At 41.6% G+C, this 20,156-nt stretch overlaps 2 protein-coding genes across 2 annotated transcripts; one reads left to right on the top strand and one right to left on the bottom strand.

Annotated features, from left to right (window-relative positions):
- The first annotated feature begins 181 nt into the window (after positions 1–181).
- Positions 182–9,950, top strand: fanci (FA complementation group I). Its single transcript, XM_086163486.1, has 37 exons — positions 182–316; positions 401–473; positions 718–848; positions 1,230–1,383; positions 1,497–1,554; positions 1,722–1,763; positions 2,129–2,252; positions 2,327–2,412; positions 2,496–2,628; positions 2,712–2,789; positions 2,870–3,006; positions 3,995–4,175; positions 4,256–4,343; positions 4,422–4,552; positions 4,635–4,705; positions 4,799–4,913; positions 4,993–5,115; positions 5,467–5,535; positions 5,623–5,724; positions 5,819–6,004; positions 6,263–6,384; positions 6,458–6,619; positions 6,738–6,917; positions 7,001–7,167; positions 7,255–7,331; positions 7,414–7,530; positions 7,608–7,659; positions 7,742–7,869; positions 8,164–8,229; positions 8,305–8,401; positions 8,498–8,679; positions 8,776–8,832; positions 8,919–8,978; positions 9,062–9,133; positions 9,286–9,381; positions 9,482–9,571; positions 9,815–9,950. The coding sequence occupies exons 1-37, from the start codon at positions 224–226 to the stop codon at positions 9,872–9,874; spliced, it is 3,960 nt and encodes a 1,319-aa protein (XP_086019612.1). The 5' UTR covers positions 182–223; the 3' UTR covers positions 9,875–9,950.
- On the bottom strand, positions 9,035–20,099 carry polg (polymerase (DNA directed), gamma). The gene is made up of 22 exons (XM_086163487.1): positions 19,019–20,099; positions 18,236–18,431; positions 17,455–17,622; positions 16,029–16,175; positions 15,807–15,886; positions 15,537–15,719; positions 15,237–15,379; positions 14,999–15,122; positions 14,594–14,818; positions 14,362–14,479; positions 13,888–13,953; positions 13,583–13,696; positions 13,351–13,511; positions 13,220–13,273; positions 13,016–13,133; positions 12,781–12,916; positions 12,445–12,691; positions 12,083–12,205; positions 11,844–12,012; positions 11,114–11,322; positions 10,861–11,021; positions 9,035–10,047 (listed from the first exon to the last, which is right to left on the bottom strand). Exons 1-22 carry the CDS (start codon positions 19,582–19,584, stop codon positions 9,983–9,985), a joined length of 3,573 nt encoding a protein of 1,190 aa, XP_086019613.1. The 5' UTR covers positions 19,585–20,099; the 3' UTR covers positions 9,035–9,982.
- Positions 20,100–20,156: the final 57 nt, after the last annotated feature.

Genomic DNA, 20,156 nt, shown 5'->3' with positions numbered 1-20,156 from the left:
AAAGGGAAAGGGGGGGGGGCGTAGACCGGAAGTGCTCGCTGGCGGGAAGTTCGCGTTACCAAACAGCGAAGAAGAAGAAAAAAAAACGATCGGGTGAGACCACAGACGATCAACCCGAGTTTGTATATGCATTATACTCGTGATCGATTTACAAAAGATACACTTTGCTAACTTTCTATTGTAAGTTCGCGGCTGAACGGTTCAGTCCGGGTGTTCGCCAGTCATGAAGCCTGAAGGGGATAAAATCCTCTCCCTGTCAGAGGGAGAAAACACCGTGGAGCTCCAGAGGTACCTCTCCTCCCTGTCACAGGAACAGGTAAGCTGGCTTTTTGGTACAAAAACAAAACACCTTAAGTTTTTCTTTCGCAGAACAGTCAGCTGTCACTTCTGAATCTTGCAGATAAACAATGTGATCACCAACAGTGCACTGAAGGGTAAGAAGGTCGGTGCAATGATAAAGAGTTTATTTAAAGGTGAGTAAACGTCAACCAAAGCATCTAAGGTGATTAGTTAATAATAACATTTAATATCACACATCACCTCACATCTGTATCTGATTATCACTTATTTCTACATTTTGTAATGTTGGACAATGTTCTTGTCCAGTCATTGCTTACCTCCATGCCAGTACGAGGTGTAACTGTCTGCCACAGCCAAATCACTTGCATGTGTGAAAATGGTTTGGTAAATAAAGCTCATTCATTTCTGGCTCCACAGGCTCTCCCGGCAGCTCTTCTGAGGGCTCGGCCCGCAGACTTCAGCTTTACCAGCACTGCATCCCCCTCTGCGAGTCCGGCGACCTCCAGGCCGAGGTGGCTGCTGATATCATCGGGCTTCTGATGCTAGAGGTAAAATAGTAGGCTTTGGCTGGTCTCATAAAAGGATGAGAATATCAAAGGAGTTTTTAATCCAAAAAACGCGTTTACAAAATCTTCTGTTTTAGAAATACACATTTTGGGGAAAGTAAAGATTTGTGCATGGCCAACAATTTTTGTGCAGTTATTAGTTAAAAATGAATACACAATGTTAACTATCAATGTGGATACCATTGATGATGCAGCGGTACATCTTTTGGTCCAAGATTGCTATTGTCACCACAGATATTACTTGAATACCCCCAAAGCTCATCATTGTGTTTTTTTCTTTTGAAATAAACAACTACAAATGTGTGATTTTACTATTTCCGGCAGGTATTACTGCATCAGTAAATCAAATTTCCTTCCATGCAGACTCACACCCTGTCTGGACCCTCTCTTGCACAATTGGCGTCCATTTTTGTTGAAGCTATTAAAGTGGGGAAAATGGGCAGCGGGAAATCCTTGGAGTTGTTTCCCACTGTACTGACTGCCCTGACTGCCTGCCAGGCCTTACAGTACGGCACAGGTGAGCGCACGAGTGGAGCTGTCAGTCAAGCAATTTTTTTTTTGAGGTAAAAATATTAGAGGGTCACGGTTAATTTAATATCTGCGGCTTTTTTTGTTTAATTGTGATGTCAGGAGAACTCGATGGCGAGGAGTACAAGAAACAGCTAATCAACAGCCTTTGCTCAAGCAGGTGATATTCAAAATATTTGAACGCACCTTATTCTTATTGCTAGAAGAACATCTTTACTGTTGTAGGATTCTGCAGTGCTCTTTCTGTGGTAAACAATACCACACTAAATGTCATTGTAATTATTCTAAAAAGACGGATCATGAATTAATTTTATCTTTTTTTTTTAGATGGGACCCACAATGTGTTATCCACCTGACAACCATGTTCAGGTAAAATACTCTGCTGTCCTGCTCTGGTGGAAATGATAGTGATTGTCTTCTTCAGAACAATATGGCATCATTTGGAATATCTTAACGGGAAATTTTTGCTGCCCATGCTAATATCATATCATAGTAAGATAAGATAACACTTTATTGATCCCCATAGGGGACATTTGGATGTCGCAGCAGCATAGGACAGAGGACAGGTAACAAAAGACATTAAACAATAAATATAAAAGAGACATTAAAAAAGGTGACATTAAAAAGGCGACATGATGGAAGAGGACATCTAATTTCATGACATTTCTTTGAAGTGGTTTTGTAATTTTACAAGGTTAAGCTCTGATTTATTTATGTTTTCTGTGTGAGTGCAGGGATGTGCCCTTGTCTTCAGATGAGCTACAGTTTGTTGTGGAGAAAGTGCTCCGGATGCTCAACAAGCTCGATCTGCAAGAGATTCCTCCACTAGTTTACCAGCTGCTGTTGTTATGTGCAAAGGTAGCGATGTGTCACACGCAAGCTTCTCTTCTCTTATTTTTCCTTCTTTGAATGTGAGTTTTGCTCCCTTTAAGGGTTGCAAGAAACAGGTCCTTGGTGGAATCATTGGTTATTTTCGGGAGCAAGATCGTTCCCTGGATGAAGAGCAGAAACATGATGAGTGAGTGCCTCAAAATTTGCCGCTCAGTTTGGTTTCTTTTAAACGTTGCTGTGCTTGTTGAGGTTTTCTCTGTTCCCTCACAGGTGCCTGGACCTGGAGGTTCTATCCATCCCACCTGACCAGTTAAGGCACGTGGAGGGCACCGTTATCCTCCATATTGTCTTCGCCATTAGACTCGACCATGAACTTGGGAGAGAGTTCCTTAAAAGCTTTAAGGTGACCTAAACTCAGCTCCTGTAACCAGTTTAGAAAAGTGCATTAAATGACCAAATTCAAAATTCATTCACATCTCGTTGTAGACCTCCTCTGGGGACCTCTGCTCTTTCAGTGTCGCCCTGTTGCTCTCCGTTGCTCGTATCCAGCGCTATGAGGAGCAGGTGAGAAGCCTCTGTCTCGGTTCTTTAGCCCAGTTCTGTTCTCTATATTTACATTCAACCTCCAACTTCTGAATTTGTAGGTATTTGAGGTCTTGAAGGGGGCAATAATTAAGAGCTATAAAGACGAGCAGCTGCAGCAGGGCTCAAAGTTCCTGCAGGACATTTTGCTTGGATACAGCAGTGTTGCTCAGATGACACTGGACACTGTAAAGAACAGGTAAGAACACGTTATCTGTACTTGATTTGTCTGGAAAAAAATGCAAAAGATTATACAAGCTGATGGTTGTTCATGAAATGATGATCTTAAATGTACGTTAGTTCCACTATTTGAATAGGAAATAATTTTAAATATATATACAAGCATGTAAAAGACTATTGTGATTAATGCGTTAGAAATATTATATATATTCTAATGTTTGGGTTATTTTGTCACATATTTTCATTGAAATATGAGTGATAAATGAGCAAAGAATGACATTAAAACCATTCTTCCTTTTGAGTTTAGTACTCAGATTCTGAGCAAAGGATCTGCAGTCTTGGAGAATGTTCAGAGTTTCTTAATCTGTGACTGTTTTGCAGTAGTCATCTTTTTTCCTCCTCTAGTTGTCTTTACTTAATTCTAAGAATTTTTACTTTAATCCTTCACCTGACATTTTTCTCAGTCATCTGTCTTTAAATTTCTCTGATGTGTCTACTTTAAACTCTGGAATCCGTGGCAACCCCATGGATGCAAACTGCCCAAAGCCTGACTGAAGAAAACTAATTCATTAGCATGTGGCCTTCATCCTCTCATGGAATTAATGGCCCGTTTTTCTGTTGTCATAGTTGAGTCCGATGTAAAATGCGGTCAAAGAGGGGTACGACAAACATTCTAAATGTTATTAAAACATACAAGTAAATTACAACTACTTAACAAGTACCACACTTAACATTATAATCTTAATAATACTCAAAAATTAAGCTTATCATTTTGAGCTGGATCTGGGTGTTCAATGCACAAGCTGTTGTTTAACTCTTACCAGGTCCCAGAAACAACAAAGATATCCTATAACTTTACTCAGTCTAAGATTATGAAGGTTGTTATGGCAACACTTCTAAAACCTTACTGTCATCTTTTTTGCCTTTAAATATATAGATTTAAGATTTTTGCTGATCCATATCCATGTTTGATTCCACTTTAGATAATGACATATTTTACTTTACAGTGTGTTCGGTTGGGATCATGTGACCCAGGGTCTGGTGCAGCTGGGCTTCTTCCTCATGGACACCTTTGGACCGAAGCCCGGACCATTTGGCAAAACCACAGAAGGGTCTATGACGGTGGCCAGGACCCCAACCCAGCTGGCGTGTAAGCTGGGGGGCCAGGTGCTGTTGCAAAGCTTCAAGGTAACACCAGAATCAAAAACTGGAATATAGATCTCGATTACACGTGTATTACTTTTCCTCTTCTGTGTCTTCTGTGCAAGATGCATGAGACAACCAGAGGCGAGATACTGGAGCAAGTTCTGAACCGACTGGTTACAAAGACGGCCTCACCGGTCACTCATTATTTGGGTAATAAAACCACCAGGTCAGACCCCCAGCACTGAGATACGGGCTGTATTTTTCAGATTTCCCTTCCCGTCTCCTCAGATCTTTTCTCCGACATTGTTACCTCCACTCCCATGATTCTCCTGGAGTCGTCCTCCAAGCTGATCGAGACCTTCGACCACCTGTCGTACCTTCCTCTCGCCACGGTGCAGGGCCTGCTGAAGGCCATCCAGGTGCTTAAACACATTCACACACAAACACATGGCACACATTAAGATGGTCATATTAAATAATTTCTCTGTGTTTATTCACCAGCCCCTGCTGAAGGTCAGCATGTCTTTGAAAGATTCATTGATTCTAGTTCTCCGCAAGGCCATGTTCTCTAGGTACATATACAGCATTGTGTCAGTGTTTACTCTGCTTGAAGTTGACGCGTGTAGATACGTTACAAGCTCAGACAGTTCTTGACTCTCCTGCAGCCAGCTGGATGGAAGGAAGTCTGCCGTGACTGGTTTCTTGTTGCTGCTGAAGAACTTCAAAGTGTTGGGCAGCTTGGCCTCCAGTCAGTGCAGCCAGGCGGTCTCATCCAGTCAGGTACATTCAGAAGATCTTCACAACAAGAGGGGGTAGTTAAATATTAAGTGCCGCTATAAAGGCTGTTTGTCTGCAATAGATCCAGGTGGACGTTCATTCTCGCTATAACTCTGCTGCCAACGAAGCATTCTGTCTGGAGATCCTCAGCAGCCTGCGCCGCTGCCTCGGCCAGCAGGCTGATGTGCGCCTGATGCTCTATGAGGTTAGGGTTGTCTTCTAAAGCGTATTCATCCATGTAATGAATCTAACCAAACTGAAGTTAACTTTTCCCAACATCGCATACTCTTCATATTAAACATTGTGGTGCTGGAGTAATAGGATAAATACGTTTGAAAGGAAAACAGAGACAAATAACTTTATTCTACCAGTTAAAACAGTAGACTACAATTCTTCTTTGGTCTTAGTTATAACTGAAATATGACTAAATTGTAATATATTACAATTAAATTCCATTGTGATGTTGGACCTCCTGCCTTATAATAGTATAAGATAGACATGTATGTGTGTGTGTGTGTGTTTATACAAAGCAAACGAAAATTTGGTCTTATTTCAGGGCTTTTATGATGTCCTCCGCCGCAACTCTCAACTTGCAAGTGCTATCATGCAAACCCTGTTCTCACAGGTATGGATATATGTTCAGATATACCATATACTATTCATTTGATCCTCTTCAGGTTTTAAACCTTGACCGATCTATTTGTGTCCTAAGCTGAGACGGTACTACGAACCTGAACAAGACCTCCTCCCCCCGGTGAACCTGGAGCCGTGCATCACCGGTCACGGAGACCAAATTTTCCTCCAGGAGCCACTGGTACTGTGGAATATTCCCCCTTTGGGCTCCAGTTTCGTCAGGCAGATGTTCCTGAAAAAAATCTTTCCTACAAACAGTGTTTGTTCTTTCTCAGGCCCACCTTGTGGGATGCACCGTACACTGCCTGCTGTGGCTTCAAAACGTGCGCCAACCAGCTAACACTAGTGACAGTGACACCGAAGATTGTGACGGTGAAGAAGGCTACCAGTCTGAGCTCCAGACAATCCTGGACAGCATGACAAAACGGATGATCAAGAGTGAACTGGAAGACTTTGAACTGGTATGCTTTTCTGGTGACCTGGAATCAGTGCAGCTAAGCTATATTTGTCAGTGAATGGGAAAATGACTTAACAGGAAGTCTTCGAATCAGTAAACATTTTCTACAATTAATGCAGCTGTTTAAAAGTATAATTATACACAAGTACTTAACAATAAATTGATATTTACCTGCTGATTAAGTTAGTTTAATCAGAATTAGTCAATGCCACTGTGATTAATGGTATTTTGACTGAGGTTGTCTACTGTGATTTTTATTCAGGACAAATCGGCCGAGTTCTCCTTGGGATCTGGTGTTGGGGTTAAGAATAATATCTATGCTGTGCTTGTGATGGGAGTGTATGAGGTCCTTATGGAATACAACTTCCTCAAAGCCAATTATAGGTAACTAGCAAGCGTTAGGTATCATAAGTGTTCTCAAGTGGACGATTTAATGTGTGCATTATGCAATCTCCAGCAAAGGCCATTTTGAGGAGGTCATGGAACTCTTCAAGTGCTACAACAAGCTGGCCGAGATCCTCAGGGAGAAATCTGGAAAGGGTCGACAGCCCTCGAACAAGACTCCTCGCAGTTTGCTCTCTATGGGCTTTATATCGACCCTCCTCACTGCTATCTTTAGGTAAAGATTTCATTCACCAAATCAAATCACAATAAATGGCCTAAACAAACCTTTTTGAACAATACGTGAAAATTTACAAAGGACAAACAAATGTGATGCAATTGTTTTGTATTACCAGGGACAGCAGTCAGAGCAGAGAAGAGGCTCTTTCAGTGCTGCGATCAAGTGGAGAATTTGTTCGATATTCTGTAAGTGCAGCAGTACAGAAAATCCAGCAGTTGGAAGAAACCGGAAACACTAACGGGCCAGAAGGGCAAAACCCGGACAAGACCTTCCGCTTTCTCTGTGACATGACAAGGTCTCGATTACCATTGACTTAAATCTTATCCACTTTAGTTTTTATGCAACATTTGACCGCTGTGGCCCGATTGGTCTTTGCAGTGTGCTGATGTGGCGGTACACCAACATTCCCAGCACAGCGGAAGATGCAGGGAAAAAAGAGAAGCGGTCCAGTCTGTCCATCCTGTGTCTGGAAGGACTGCTCAAGATATTCACAACATGCCAGCAACGCTACCCAGACAAAATGGGCCAGCTCCTTTCAGCCATGGGTTCGGGATTTACTTTTATAAAAACCTCAAATTCATTCCTTCTGCCTGCACAAATGCAAATATTTAGTTGAATATTATTTCTTCTAGACATCACAGATGATGATACTGAGCAAGATGAGGGTAACGTCTCAGAGATGAACTTCTTTTACATCCGACAATTTCAGGTGAATGGTGGGCACGGCAAAATTAAAATTGTTTTGTCATGTGTGCGCCATAACTCACCATCCGTGCATCGCTTGTCACCAGAGGGCGCTGTTTACCCAGCTAAGCAGAGGAGAGGAGGACTTCAACAGCAAAGAGGCTCAGCTGCTCGTCAGCATTCTGAGTGTTCTGTCACTTCAGTTAAAGCCCTCCTCCGAGCAGGTAGGGTATCCGAACATGCCCTGTTTAGTGCAAGTTGAGGATCAGTTCGGCTGTTGATATTACTGTTTTTCTCACAGTTTGCTCAGATGATCAAGTGGACCATAAAGATCTGCAAAGAGACCAGTTTTGGTGAGCGAGTTTATAAATTGTGGTTTTTGCAGCTCTGATGTTGAAGGGCACTCAAGAGTTGACTTTCTTTCTTATCCTTTAGAGGATCCTGCTTTCTCTAAGGGGCTGCTGTCGCTTCTTTTCAATCTACATGTGCTCTTTAAGAGCCCAGTTAGCCTGTTGCTGGAGCTCTGCCAAGACATTCACAGCCAGCTAGGAGATATTGATCAGGTACATGCAATTACAGGCCAAGCAGTTGTGTGATATCAGCTGGTAATGAGTAAAACATTCAACCAAAAACCTATATTATGGGAAACAAGTTGCAAAAATTACTATTTTGTCTAATTGAAAATTAACACGTTAGCAGTTTATTATATTCATATATTTCTTGATTTATTCGGGTATTAATTTATCAGACTTACATTTATTTATTTCCTGAACAGAAATAGTGTGAAAGTTGAAACATTACTTTTTATTCTCTTTCTGTGTTTGAGAAATTCACTACCCCATATTCTCCATTATCAGGATGTGGAGGTGGAAAACCAGTCTCACTTTGCCATGATAAACATGAAGACAGCAACAGCGGCGACAGTGAGTTCAGTGTTGTCTCTAAATCCAAGTTGTTTTAAATTCTCTTTTGTCAATACTTACAATGCCTTGCCACAGCTGCAGGTCCTGTCCCAAGTGGACAAGGTGCTGGATGAAGTGGACTGGCTGATAGCGAGGAAGAAAAGCCAGATGGCCACAGACCAATCAGGCTCCGGTAAGAACCCCCTTTGAACTACTTCACTTTTTAAAAGTTTTAGAGGGATGCCATGGATTTTTTTTGTGTTTATGTTTGGTTATTGCGGTGTTTCAGAGACCACACAGACTGCAGGCCAGCAGGATCCTGTAGGGAAAGCAGTGACGCTGCAGCTTGGGACTCTTATGACGGCATTAAATGAGATGGTCCAGACAGCTCTGCTGCCTGGCACCTGTACATTAACGCTGCTGAGAGAGCTGACTCGCACATACACAATCCTCACCACCCTGGTCAAATATGTGTGTAATCGTCCACTATACTATCAATTCTCTGTGTAAGACTTTTGTTTCTATATTGTCTTGTTTTGACTCGTTTCCCTCCGCATCATGTTCTAGTACATCCAAATTTGCGCCAGTCAGAACAACGCTCTACCCACACGCTTTGAGAAGTTGGTACGTGATAGGAACCTTTTTATGAATTTAAACTGTCAGTATTGTTGCCGTTATGTTTGTCTTACGTCATCTTTTCCACTGCAAAGGTAAAACTTTCCGGCTCCCACCTGACACCACAGTGCTACTCTTTCATCACATATGTGCAGGTACAGGCCAAGATGGTTTCAAGTGTGTCACATAAATTAACAGCACCAGGAAAACAAAAAGTTTGATATTTTTACTTCACCAGAGTGATGAAAGCAGTGGAGGTGCTGATGACAAGAAGAAAAAGAAAAAGAACGAAGTGAATCCTGCTGCTTCTGTATGCACATCTGTCATTATATGATAATTCTGATTAACATTTTTAACTCTTATTTAAGCTGTAAATATTCAATGACTCACTGTATAACTTTAAAACAGATAGTAAGCAGTAACACCATTTGCTGCTTTATTTGCTGTACAATATTCTCTTAGGCAAAACTTCTGCGCGAGACGAAGGCTATCCCTAACTTGATCTTCAGTATTGAACAGTATGAGAAATATCTCATCACACTCTCGAAGAAATCCAAGGTATCTGTGACCTTTCTTATTTAGGGTGGATATAAAGCTCACACTCGGAAAAATGCAGTAAACCCCTGAACAGTGTATTACAGCTGTGTCTGATGTCCAGGTTAATCTGATGCAGTACATGAAACTCAGCACCTCAAGGGATTTTCGAATCAACATTGTGACGCTGGACGCAGCTCTGCAAGACCAGGAGGTCAGTGCCATTTGAAATTTGCGACCACTAAAATGTCTTAAATGATTTCCTGATTTCTTTTCTTTCAATTAGGATCACTGATAAAGCTTTTCTTAACTTTTGAAATGTTTCTTTCCCCCCTTGAGATGCATGAAGCTACGTCCGTCAGAGCATTTTAAAAGCAGTATTTGACTTTTCCCTTCCCTTCCCTATACCATCTGCTCCCATTAACCTTGGCCCACTTCTTTTTTCTATTCCTTTCAGACCACAGAGATGGAGAACACAGAAGAGACACAAGAACCCAAACAGAAGAAGAGAAAATGAAGACCTAAAGTGCTTCTCTTTGTTACACGCATCTTCAAGTTCAGGCTGGTCAAGATGCTGACGAGCCTCGAGGCACTGGATGTATCAAGTCACTTGACCCACTAAGTGCTATCTTCTTTTGTCCAGGGAACCATTGGTCGTGTCAAGGATTTGGTAAATGTCCAGAGCTTCACCTGCAAGCACACATTATTTAAAATTCTTTTTTCGTCATCGAAAGAAAATCTGTTTCACAGAGAAAAGTCACCAGTAGCAGCTCTTTCTGACCGTCGTGTATAACCTTGGTTATACTTTCTTTTATTCTCATGTGTAGCTTATGTTCTCAATGAGTATTGTTTCTTATTTCTTTAAAAAGTTTATTAAATTATAAGTACTTTTTTCTGTTTTATGGTCAGAAGTTTGACTGTTCTTATATGAATGAAATTGCCTCAACACCACTGAGGAAGATGTCTCTTTTCATTAATCTTTTATCTTGTAACTGCATCGTTACTTCGGTTTGTGCTTGCATTACAACATGTTACGTTAGAGAGTTCTTAGAATTTGTATTTTAGGTCTATTTCAAGCAAGTAGGCTATCATCCTTTCACTGAGCTAACTAGCAGGAGATCATTCACGTTTGTATACTTGGGAGGAAAGAGGTTTAGGGGTGGCGTGGTGCAGGAGGAAGAGAATTGTCTCTGGAACCAAACATTCCTGGTACGATTCCCAGCTCCTCCTCGTGTGTCAAAGTGTTGTTGAGCAAGACACTGAAACCCTAAGTGCTCCCCTGGTGCCGATGGACGGCTTGCCTAATGCTCATGGTTCATCCATGATGGCTTAATTGCAGAGAACAAATTTCCCCACAGGGATTAATAAAGGATAAATTATTATAATATTAGTTTGTTCAGGGATCATTGTAATATTGGGTATTTTACAAAAGTAAGGCGATAAGTGCATTTAGCACTGAAGGCTTCTTACTGTTGCTGAAAAACATGTCAGTGAAACACTAACCGGGTGAAAGGCCATATCTTCGCTCTACTCCGGGGGGGTTTGAAGGGGTCACGCAGTCCATATTGACCTCCTTCCTCAGACACTTGTCGATGTCTACTGCACTGAAGAAAGCCACTGACTGTGGAAGGTCCTGCATGCCTAACGCATGTGCAAACATACTCCTGAAAGACAGTACCATAAAAAACAAACATCTGGGTAATTCTACTGTGAATGCTTCCAGCAGGTTTAAGCATGTATCAAGCGGTCAACTAACCGTGTCAGTAGGTTGGTGATCTGGAGTGCCAGTGAAGCTCTGTATCGGTCTTCACTGCGGACCAGGTATCGCACCTCGTCATGGATGCTGATGCAGAAACGGCCATCGATGCCATGTTCCTCAAAGAGCCACTTCATTGCCACCAGCATTAGATGTAGGTAGTCCACTGCAGAGCTCTGCACTACCCAGTTTACTCTACTGGTGATGAACTGGTGAAGGATACCAAGCAATGAAAAGATCTTTTACAGACTGTTTGCTTGTCCAAAGCAGTTATTCTCCAGTTAAAACTCACCTCATGTTGAACATTTGAATTTAATGCCTAACTGACTCATGTAAGTAGAATGAAAATCATAATGACAGAAAGACAGAAATGTCCCACTGGTGTCTGATATCAAACTGACATTTTTGTCAGTTAATTCATGCTCCTTGTTACAGACTATTCACCATGTGCTTGACTTTTAAATTCTTTCCAAACGTAAATGAGAGAAACATAAAGGATCAATTAAATACTATTAGGAACATTTGGGCTCTTACAGTTTTCCTTACAGACCAGTTTGTACATTACATTAAAAAAAATCCATAAATTTATTGTTATTGTAATCTTCCTTGTCCAAATATCACCACAAAAAAAAAAAAAGTTTTCTAATATGGTTTGTAGATGTGTTCGACACGAACACATGTGCAAAAGCATGTTGTTTTGATAAGGTTGTTCACAGGTGGTCCACCTTACCTCACCCTTCACTGCGCTGGGCTCTAGAGCTCTGCTGATCCTACAGCCCAGGACAGGGGTGGCTGGCTGGGCTGAGTGGGCGATGTTCTCCAATTTATTGAACATGTCCGACTCTGTTCCTCCGGACCACAAGCGTTTTTCCACTATATCCCACCTCTTCCGCCTAGAGCTTGAGCAATTTTAAGAAGGAAAGCTGAATTACTTCTGGGGGGTTGTTTATATTCAGTATGTTCACCTACCATTGTGAGGCCAATTTACTGATCCTCCGCAGCTCCTGGAGAGAGACACTTCGGTCGTCTTCCCTCTCTACCTCGATGTCCAGTTCATTGACCAGCCACTCCCCTTCCTCTGACAAACAGTATCTAGCAAAAGCAAAAAGGTGAAATTTGAGTCTGTTTCCATTCAAATTAGCAAATGGTTCAGAAAACTTGTTTAACAACAAGTACAAATAATTGTGAAAATTGGGAGCTTGTCTTCTCTTTCCAGAGTAACTGGTATTGCAGTAGAAACATCTAATTTGATCGTTTTGATGAATGAAAAATTCTAAGGGAAGTTCTAAGGAATTGAAAACATTTGTTGAGGTTTAAGGTGAAAAGGGTACCTGCGTATGCCCTTAGTTAAAGCGTACATCTGCCTGGCCTTGCCAGCAGCTTCAGTCTGACTAAGGCGATGGTTGAATTGCATCAGCAGCCTTTCAGCAAACGGCTGTCCTGCGCCATAGATGCGCCCATAGTTAAACACCTTGGCGTGTTCACGGCTGATACCCACAGCATCAGCAACGCGACTGTGCAGATCTGTGCCCTGACTCTTCTTTCCCTGAAGGGTCATCCACCCAAATGCTGTGCAACCTGCAGGGAGATGAGATGACAGCACACTGGATAACTTTGATGTACTCATGGTGCTAAAGCTTAAAAGCGACTAATCTGATGAATCTGACCATGCATGCTGGAAAAATTAGCTTCTCCAAGCACAGCTGCAATCCATAACTCTTGTGAGTCTACGTCTGCTCCCACCAGGTGGTACCCAGGTGGTGCCTGTACCATCGCCTTCAGCTCGCTGCCAACTCTGTCTTTCTGCAAACACAAAACAGTACAGACAGATTTTATTCACCTGTGGAACAAGTAGATACATCAGGGAAAATTAAAATTTTCTTTGTTCTATTTGCCTCTTACTCGTGCATTACTTGCTGTAAGCCAAGTTGGCTCCACTGCCCTCCGTGTTACCGTACCAGCTGTGACCACCTGTGGTAATATGGCGCCATACTGCCCCTCTTCATCGAAGTCTTTGTGTCTTTGATAAATACAAATTGTATATAATAATATATTCTCCACACCATATGACTTTTTAGAAACATGATAGAAATATATAACACAAACCTGGTGACAAAAGTAGGAAGCTCTGCCTTTCGTAAGCGCACGACCATCTGAGAGCTGAAAAGGAATCAAAGACAGATCTTTGAGGTTGAAAAATAATTGTGATAAAATTATTAAAATAATGCCTTTATTACTTTATACGTTTATGAGCATTCCTCCAGAATGACATCATTTTGTTGATCTCCAGAGCACGTGTAGCATTGGTTCCACCTCTACCCGACCTCAAAGTGCCATCTTCCATTTTAGGAAGAAAGTCTTTTGAAAAAGGACTGCCGACATTGTTGAGATTGCCATCCTGAAATTTTACACACACTGTTAGGAGAAAGTGGCTCGATACACGAGTAAACACTAAACCATATACCTCACCTTATGGGGTAATTTGAAAAACCAACATCCCGGTAGGTCTACATCATTGTAGGGGCCGTTTCCATGGTGATAAGGGCACTGGCTCGCTTCTGAGATATAATGATGGTTTTGGGACTGTTTTTTTCCCACAGAAGAACATAGAGATAAAGGAGTCATGCACCGCACGTCCAAAAAGACCCTGTTAGGTATGAAGCTTACTATGGTGTTATAATTTTTGCCTGTTGAGCATTGACAGCATTTACAGCGCCAAGTGTACAAGGTCAAGAAGCATCACCAAAATACCAGCAAAAAAACAATTCACTCACCTCATTTTTCATTACTCGAACAGCATTGTCCTCAGCCAAGCTTTCCAGGGAACTTAACTCCTCCGCCTTGCAATGAGGTGAAGACACACAACTTCAGTCAGGTTGTATGTCAAAGTCAGTCAGGTTGTATGTTAAAATGTTTTTCATTATAACAACAAATGATCCAAGGCTCTATGTGCCACAGTCTGTTATGTGACCGCTACTCGATATGTAAGAAGGGTTTGATGTGTCTCCTTTAGCTTATATAGTCATACCTGCGGTTTAACATCGAAATTAATACAGTTTATATCAGAGAGTACCCGCTGAGAAACATGTCTAAGTGTGTGCTTGTTTAAGTGTGTGCAGATCTGAACTTTTCCCTGCAGCAATTCGATGCAGGGGGGCATACAACTGTTAGATTACTTTCTGATGGGTTCTACTAAGGAAAACAAGAATTCTCACAGTTGTGAATTGTATTCAGGGCTACTGATGTACCTTTGCCCAAACTGTGCTGTCTGTCAACATGTGTTCTTCAGATAGAGTGGAGTCCACAAAGTTTGGCTGGTCTTTGCTGTTCATCTCACAATACTCCTTGTAAACACTTTCAATCACACTGTGAAAGACAGAATGCTTACACACAGCAGTTTCAATTGGAAACAAAATTATGTCCTAGACAATGACAAAACACAACAGCTAACCCATTATCCTAGAGCAGTGTGTTCAATACCTGTGTGGGCACACTGGCCCTGAATTCTCTGCCTGACTATTCAAGTTATCCCTGCGTCCAGGCACTAAATAACCCCAGCCATGTTTTTCTGTGTAATGCAGGGGAAATCCATCCCATGTCAGACCCATCAGCTTAGGAGTCACTCTCATCTGTAGACTAATGAGACTGGCTCCAGGTGACCAATTGTCTTCATTAGTCATCTTCTCACACAGCTTACGGTACCACCTGATGACATGACAAAGCGGATACAACCAAAGAGGAAAATGAATAAATTGATGAACAAATGGAAGACACTTTTGACCAAGCTTTTTCTGATCCTTGGAAGTGGATGTGTTCCTGTAAACCGCTTTCCAGCAAGTGTGAAATGTTTATGGGTGTCTTTGTCAGAAATGTTGGGAGACTCACCCTGGATGCGCAGGCAGATGTTGCCTTCTCTTGGGAAGTCGGTTCACTGTTTCCTTTAGCTTATCCACAGCTAGCCTGCTGGGACAAGATGCCGCCATCTCCTCTTCAGATGGTGGACCAGGGTCTAAAAGCACAACAACTTGAATGATTTACTGAAGAAACACATAAAAATGTCTATTAATAATTTTAAACCCTGATAAATCAATTCTTGAAAACAAATGCACAAATGAGTTTCTACCTTCCTCATACTCAGGAAGAGGAGAAATCATTTGTTTCTCAGTGGCTTTCTTAGAGGATTTCTTCTTGCTGATTGGCAATTTCTTCTGCTTGAACTCTTGTATATCCCACTCAAGATCCCAAAGCCAGGGATCTTCCTTGAATCTGGAGAAAAAAAGAAGACATTTTGACATCTAAGAACAAAACACACCAATAACTTGAATATACAAAGTTCTAGTCAGAACCTAAACCTATGAATTATATAACTTCATCATGTTAAGAATTTGACTCAAGCTGCAGTCATTTAAACTGCACCCCTCACTTGTTATCCTGAAGTAGGTGACAGGCGTCATCGGCGAGACTCATCAGCGACTTCTTTAGTTCCTCCTGCAGCTCTTCGTAAATGTCCTGAGAATCATCCAGGTAACGGTCCCAGCTCCGATTGACAGGCAGATAGCTCACACCCATCTCGAGCATTCCAGCAAATGTTACTGGATGAGGGCACCTCAAAAAAATTACAGATGACAAGTAAATATCCAGCGTTGGCTTAAGAAGGAGTTTCAATTCATATGTAGGTTAAAATAAAACGTACCTCTCAAGGAAGTGGGGCAGTTGCTCGATAAAGACTTCATGAGAAGCCTGGACATCCAAAGCGCAATACTGCATTAACTCCTATAGGTGGTAACAGAGGAAAAAATTATGGCTACATGCAAGCCCAAGATGAATGGGAAAATTCAGACCACCAACCAACTTGGCGACAAGGATACACCTGATTGCTGACAACCGTACACGGGATTTATAATGAACCTCACACCTGGAAGCGGCTCCTGACATCCATCATGCTGCCCTTTATGAAGGTCTCTCTCGCCTCTTTCTGTAGTGGCGGCCCTCCCACATACAAAGTATGGACATCGGCAAGGTTGTTAATGCTGCTAATATTCACCCAGTCCCAAGAACCAATCTGTGTGGAGACACACAGAGAGGCACAGGCACACACACACACACACACACACACACACGCGCGCGCGCGCACACACGCACACACAAACACACACACAGGCGCGCACACACGCACACACAAACACACACGCACACACCGGGACTTTAATGAACAAAATCAGACTTTCAGGACAAATGACCAATGGGAGATTACCCCTGCATATATGATCTGAATAATTGTTTCAGAAGTTGAAGTTGTTCCCACACATTCTATTAAGACTGTATATGAACTAACTCAATTAAACATAAAATTTAAAAACCAAATTATTCTTTGTTGTGTCTAAAACTTAAGGGGCTTATCAGTCAATGCTTATAACTCAGGTCATATAAATACATCTATATTTATACCCAGTCACTGATTTCCAATCTCTAATGCCTATAAAATGACAAAATGTTCAGAATCAACATGTCTTTGTCATGGTACCAAAATCATGATAAATAAAGTAACTACCCACAGCTTGACTGAATCAATGTTTGGTGAACATCATTTTTGATAATTATTGTCTGAAGTTAAAAATTTGCTTGTTGATGTGGCTCACCGTATTGTATTTAAAATCAAAGCAATAATGCTGTGATGACATAGACAGAAGATATTCTGAACTTGCTGAGAATTCAGCACAAAATTACAGCAAAAACATTTTAAAAATTGAAACTTTATGAAAACAACTTTGAAAATGTGTTTATTAAAATTTCAGAAGCAGAACTACGTTAGATAAAATGCTTTTGAGAGGCAGCTTAACAATGCATTCAGATGCATTTTCACAAGTATTGTGGCATTCAAGTACTCACTAAAGCACTTACTTTTGGTTTCGACCTAAGTGCAGAGGCAGCATATGCCTGAGCAAACAGTGACTAATATTGGTGTCAAAAAACATTGGGTGTCGAACAAAGTTATAAGATACCGCAGCAACTCTAGTTTTCAGATTGTCACGTTAACTAAACCGAAGCTTAAAAGCTTCTCTTTCAGCACAAGCAGACCAGCAACACCACCAATTATAAATCTAACTGAAAATAAGTATGGTTACATTTCATTTATAAGGACCAATAACCTTAAAGGAGAATTTGCTTCTGAGGACTTTAAAAGCTATAAAAGGTTTGAAACTCTCAGCTGTGAAACATTTGATTCCGACAAGGAATATAAGTGTTAAAATAAAAGGAAGAGAGAAAGAGAGATCCAAGACAGACACATGAAGAATGTCTATATATATTTTATATGAAAATATAAAAAAACCGGCACAAACCATTGGTCCTTCCCTTTTCTGTCCTGGTTTCCGAATGTGCTGCTTGACATCCTGAAGGCCCCTCTTCTTGCCCAGTTTACTGGCCATCCACAGTGTACGCTGATACCCAGTCAGCCCTGAGATGACCATGTGAAGGCTCATGGTGTCCATGAAGCGTACCTTAGAGCCCTATAAGAAGGGAAAAAAATGTACCTTTATTTTTTACAACATGGCCATAAAATGTGCGCATAAATGAAAATGCTTTCTTCGCAGCCTCACAGATAGAACATACAAAAAACCTCAGCAAGGGGGCGAGAAATGCACTACTCAAAGTCATTACTCCCAAATGTAGAATTTCAGCCATTGAGAATATGAAAAAGAAAATTCCGTCTTTGTTTTCTGATAAGTTACTGATATTTTCCTGAATGCCGTCATAGTTGCCAGTTGATTCACAGTAAATTCTGAGCTGATAGTGGTGGACTTCCCCCTGATTTTTAAAGTCATTTCAGGACTTTACACATTTTCTTCATCTGAAGGGCACTTTAAACAAACATGCTGAGCAAATTAACAATAACTGACTGAGCTATTGCAAAACTGTCAGCAACGAAAAAAATGACCCAACAATGTAAAACAATAATATGATTTTTCAAAGGTCCTGGCCTTAAAAAGTCAGTGTCATATATGGCTGATATTACATCTATACTGATATATTGCTGAGGCTTCATGATGACAGAGTAAAAACATTCAGCATAAAAAAACTGAATGAGAGTAAACGCAAATTCAGAACCCTCTGAATACTGACCTTGAGTAAATATTGCTCCTTTATGTGAGCCCTATCAAAACTGACATTATGACCCACTACGAGCCTCTCCTTCCAAACACCACCAGGAGGACGGACACTGTTGACCGGTGTCTCCAGCGGAATGAGGTCAGCAAGCGTCAGCTGGTTTGACCAAGAGTATCGCTCTTCTATCAGACGTTTACTGCACCACGAGTACCTGGCAAGCAAGATAAACAAGCTGGGAAAAATTACATTTAAAAGCTACATATTCTCTTAAGTGCCGATGATAGTGGATTTATGGAGCTGCTACCAATATTCTGGTTTAAAGAGGATTCTAACTTAATGAAACAGGTTATATTTGAGCTTCAGTTTAACATGGCTAAACCAAAACTGTGTTCACAATGTTCACACAACACTGGTAAGCAGTAATAACCAGCTTTTCTGAGCATCAATTCAGTATCATAAATATGTCAATTTCAGATTGTTAATTCATCAATTTGCAATCATCTTAATGTGCCAGCTAAACTGGCAACAGTAAGTCGGACTAAAAAAACTTTTGAGTTGTCACATAAGAAGAACAGAGGGTTGTACTGTAGCGTAGATTGGATTCTGTTAGGTGAACAACACGATGTCATGCAGGTAAACATGCAGACATACCTGGTCTGTAAAAAAGAAAAAAAAAAGCAAATACAAAATGGACAGAACACTAATATTCACAGACAAGTTTTTCTGATACATAAAGTAAAGGACATTTGATAATTTAAAATGCTCTGGAAAAAAAACAACTTTGTTACACTTACTCACCAGTTGGTTGGAGAGACAGCAACGGCTAGTGTGGGACACTGTCCCTCTGACATGCACACCTCCACGTCAAACACAAGAGCTCTCTCATCGGGGAAAGCCACTTTCTGACTCTCCCCGTTTGGTCCGTAGCGTGTCCAGCCTGCCTCCCAAGCCCACTCCTGAGGCATGGCTGGCAAAGTGGCTTGCTGTAGCTGGGCTGCAGCCTCAAGGTAAGGGAGGCTCTGATTCTGGGCCAAAATCCGAAAGTGTTCATCAATATTATTACCAAACATATTGGAAAGCTTCAGCAGCACGTCGGGCAGCAGTGCGGTTTCCTTTCCCCACAGCTGATGCTTCTGCAAGTGGCTGATGCTGCGCTGCACATCCTCTTCTCTATACTCTGGTTCCAACCCTCGAAAGATCTGTTCGTGCAGATTTTTCGACAGCATCTGAATGTTAAGGGGGTTCAGGCGAGTTTCTGGGGAGTCTTGGCCCTGGATGTGGTGAGGCTTGGCGGAGTAGAGGCGCCGAAGACATGTTTGTATAGAGAAGAGGCACTTTGGCAGAGGACAGCGCAACACCCGCATCACCTTGATCGGAACTCCTCACAACTTGAAGACATGAAACATGCACATCACGTCAGGATACAGCTGTCACGCATGAATAATTGATCGTGCGATGGCATCCAGCACTCATCCATTCCCCTACTCTGCCTTAAACACTAGTTAAGAAGCTCCAATTACTTATTGACGCTGTCAGGCCAAATTCACAGGACTGGCAAACGCAAGTTTTTATAACAAGAACAGAGAAACATTGCTAAGTAAGAGTTAATAGTAATTTAAGAAGAAAGGTAACTAACTACCTGAATAAAGTCATTGCACCGAGTCCAAGCTGAGTTACCCAAATCAACCATCTGGTTCCCTTGACCAACACCGCGTCACGGCTAATGTTAGCTTAACAAGACAATCATTTTAGGTCACTCTTGCGGGGTTTGTTATCTGACGGAAAACACCGGCGAAGGCTTGCAACATGTATAGAAAATAATAATAATTTTGAAGCTAAGAAAATTCTCGAAATTCAGCGCGTGGCTTCGCCAAACGGTTGTGAGAACACACGGGGGTGTGAATGTTAGCGACCCCTGGCGATCCGGAGGACTGTG

This window comes from Fistularia commersonii, chromosome 17 (genome assembly GCF_037954325.1).
Source record: "Fistularia commersonii isolate RoL2024-O1a breed Wild chromosome 17, RoL_Fcom_v1.0, whole genome shotgun sequence".
In the NCBI taxonomy this organism is placed as follows: domain Eukaryota; kingdom Metazoa; phylum Chordata; class Actinopteri; order Syngnathiformes; family Fistulariidae; genus Fistularia; species Fistularia commersonii.
Note: the sequence above shows the minus strand (reverse complement) of the source record. Positions and strands in the feature narration are given on the sequence as shown.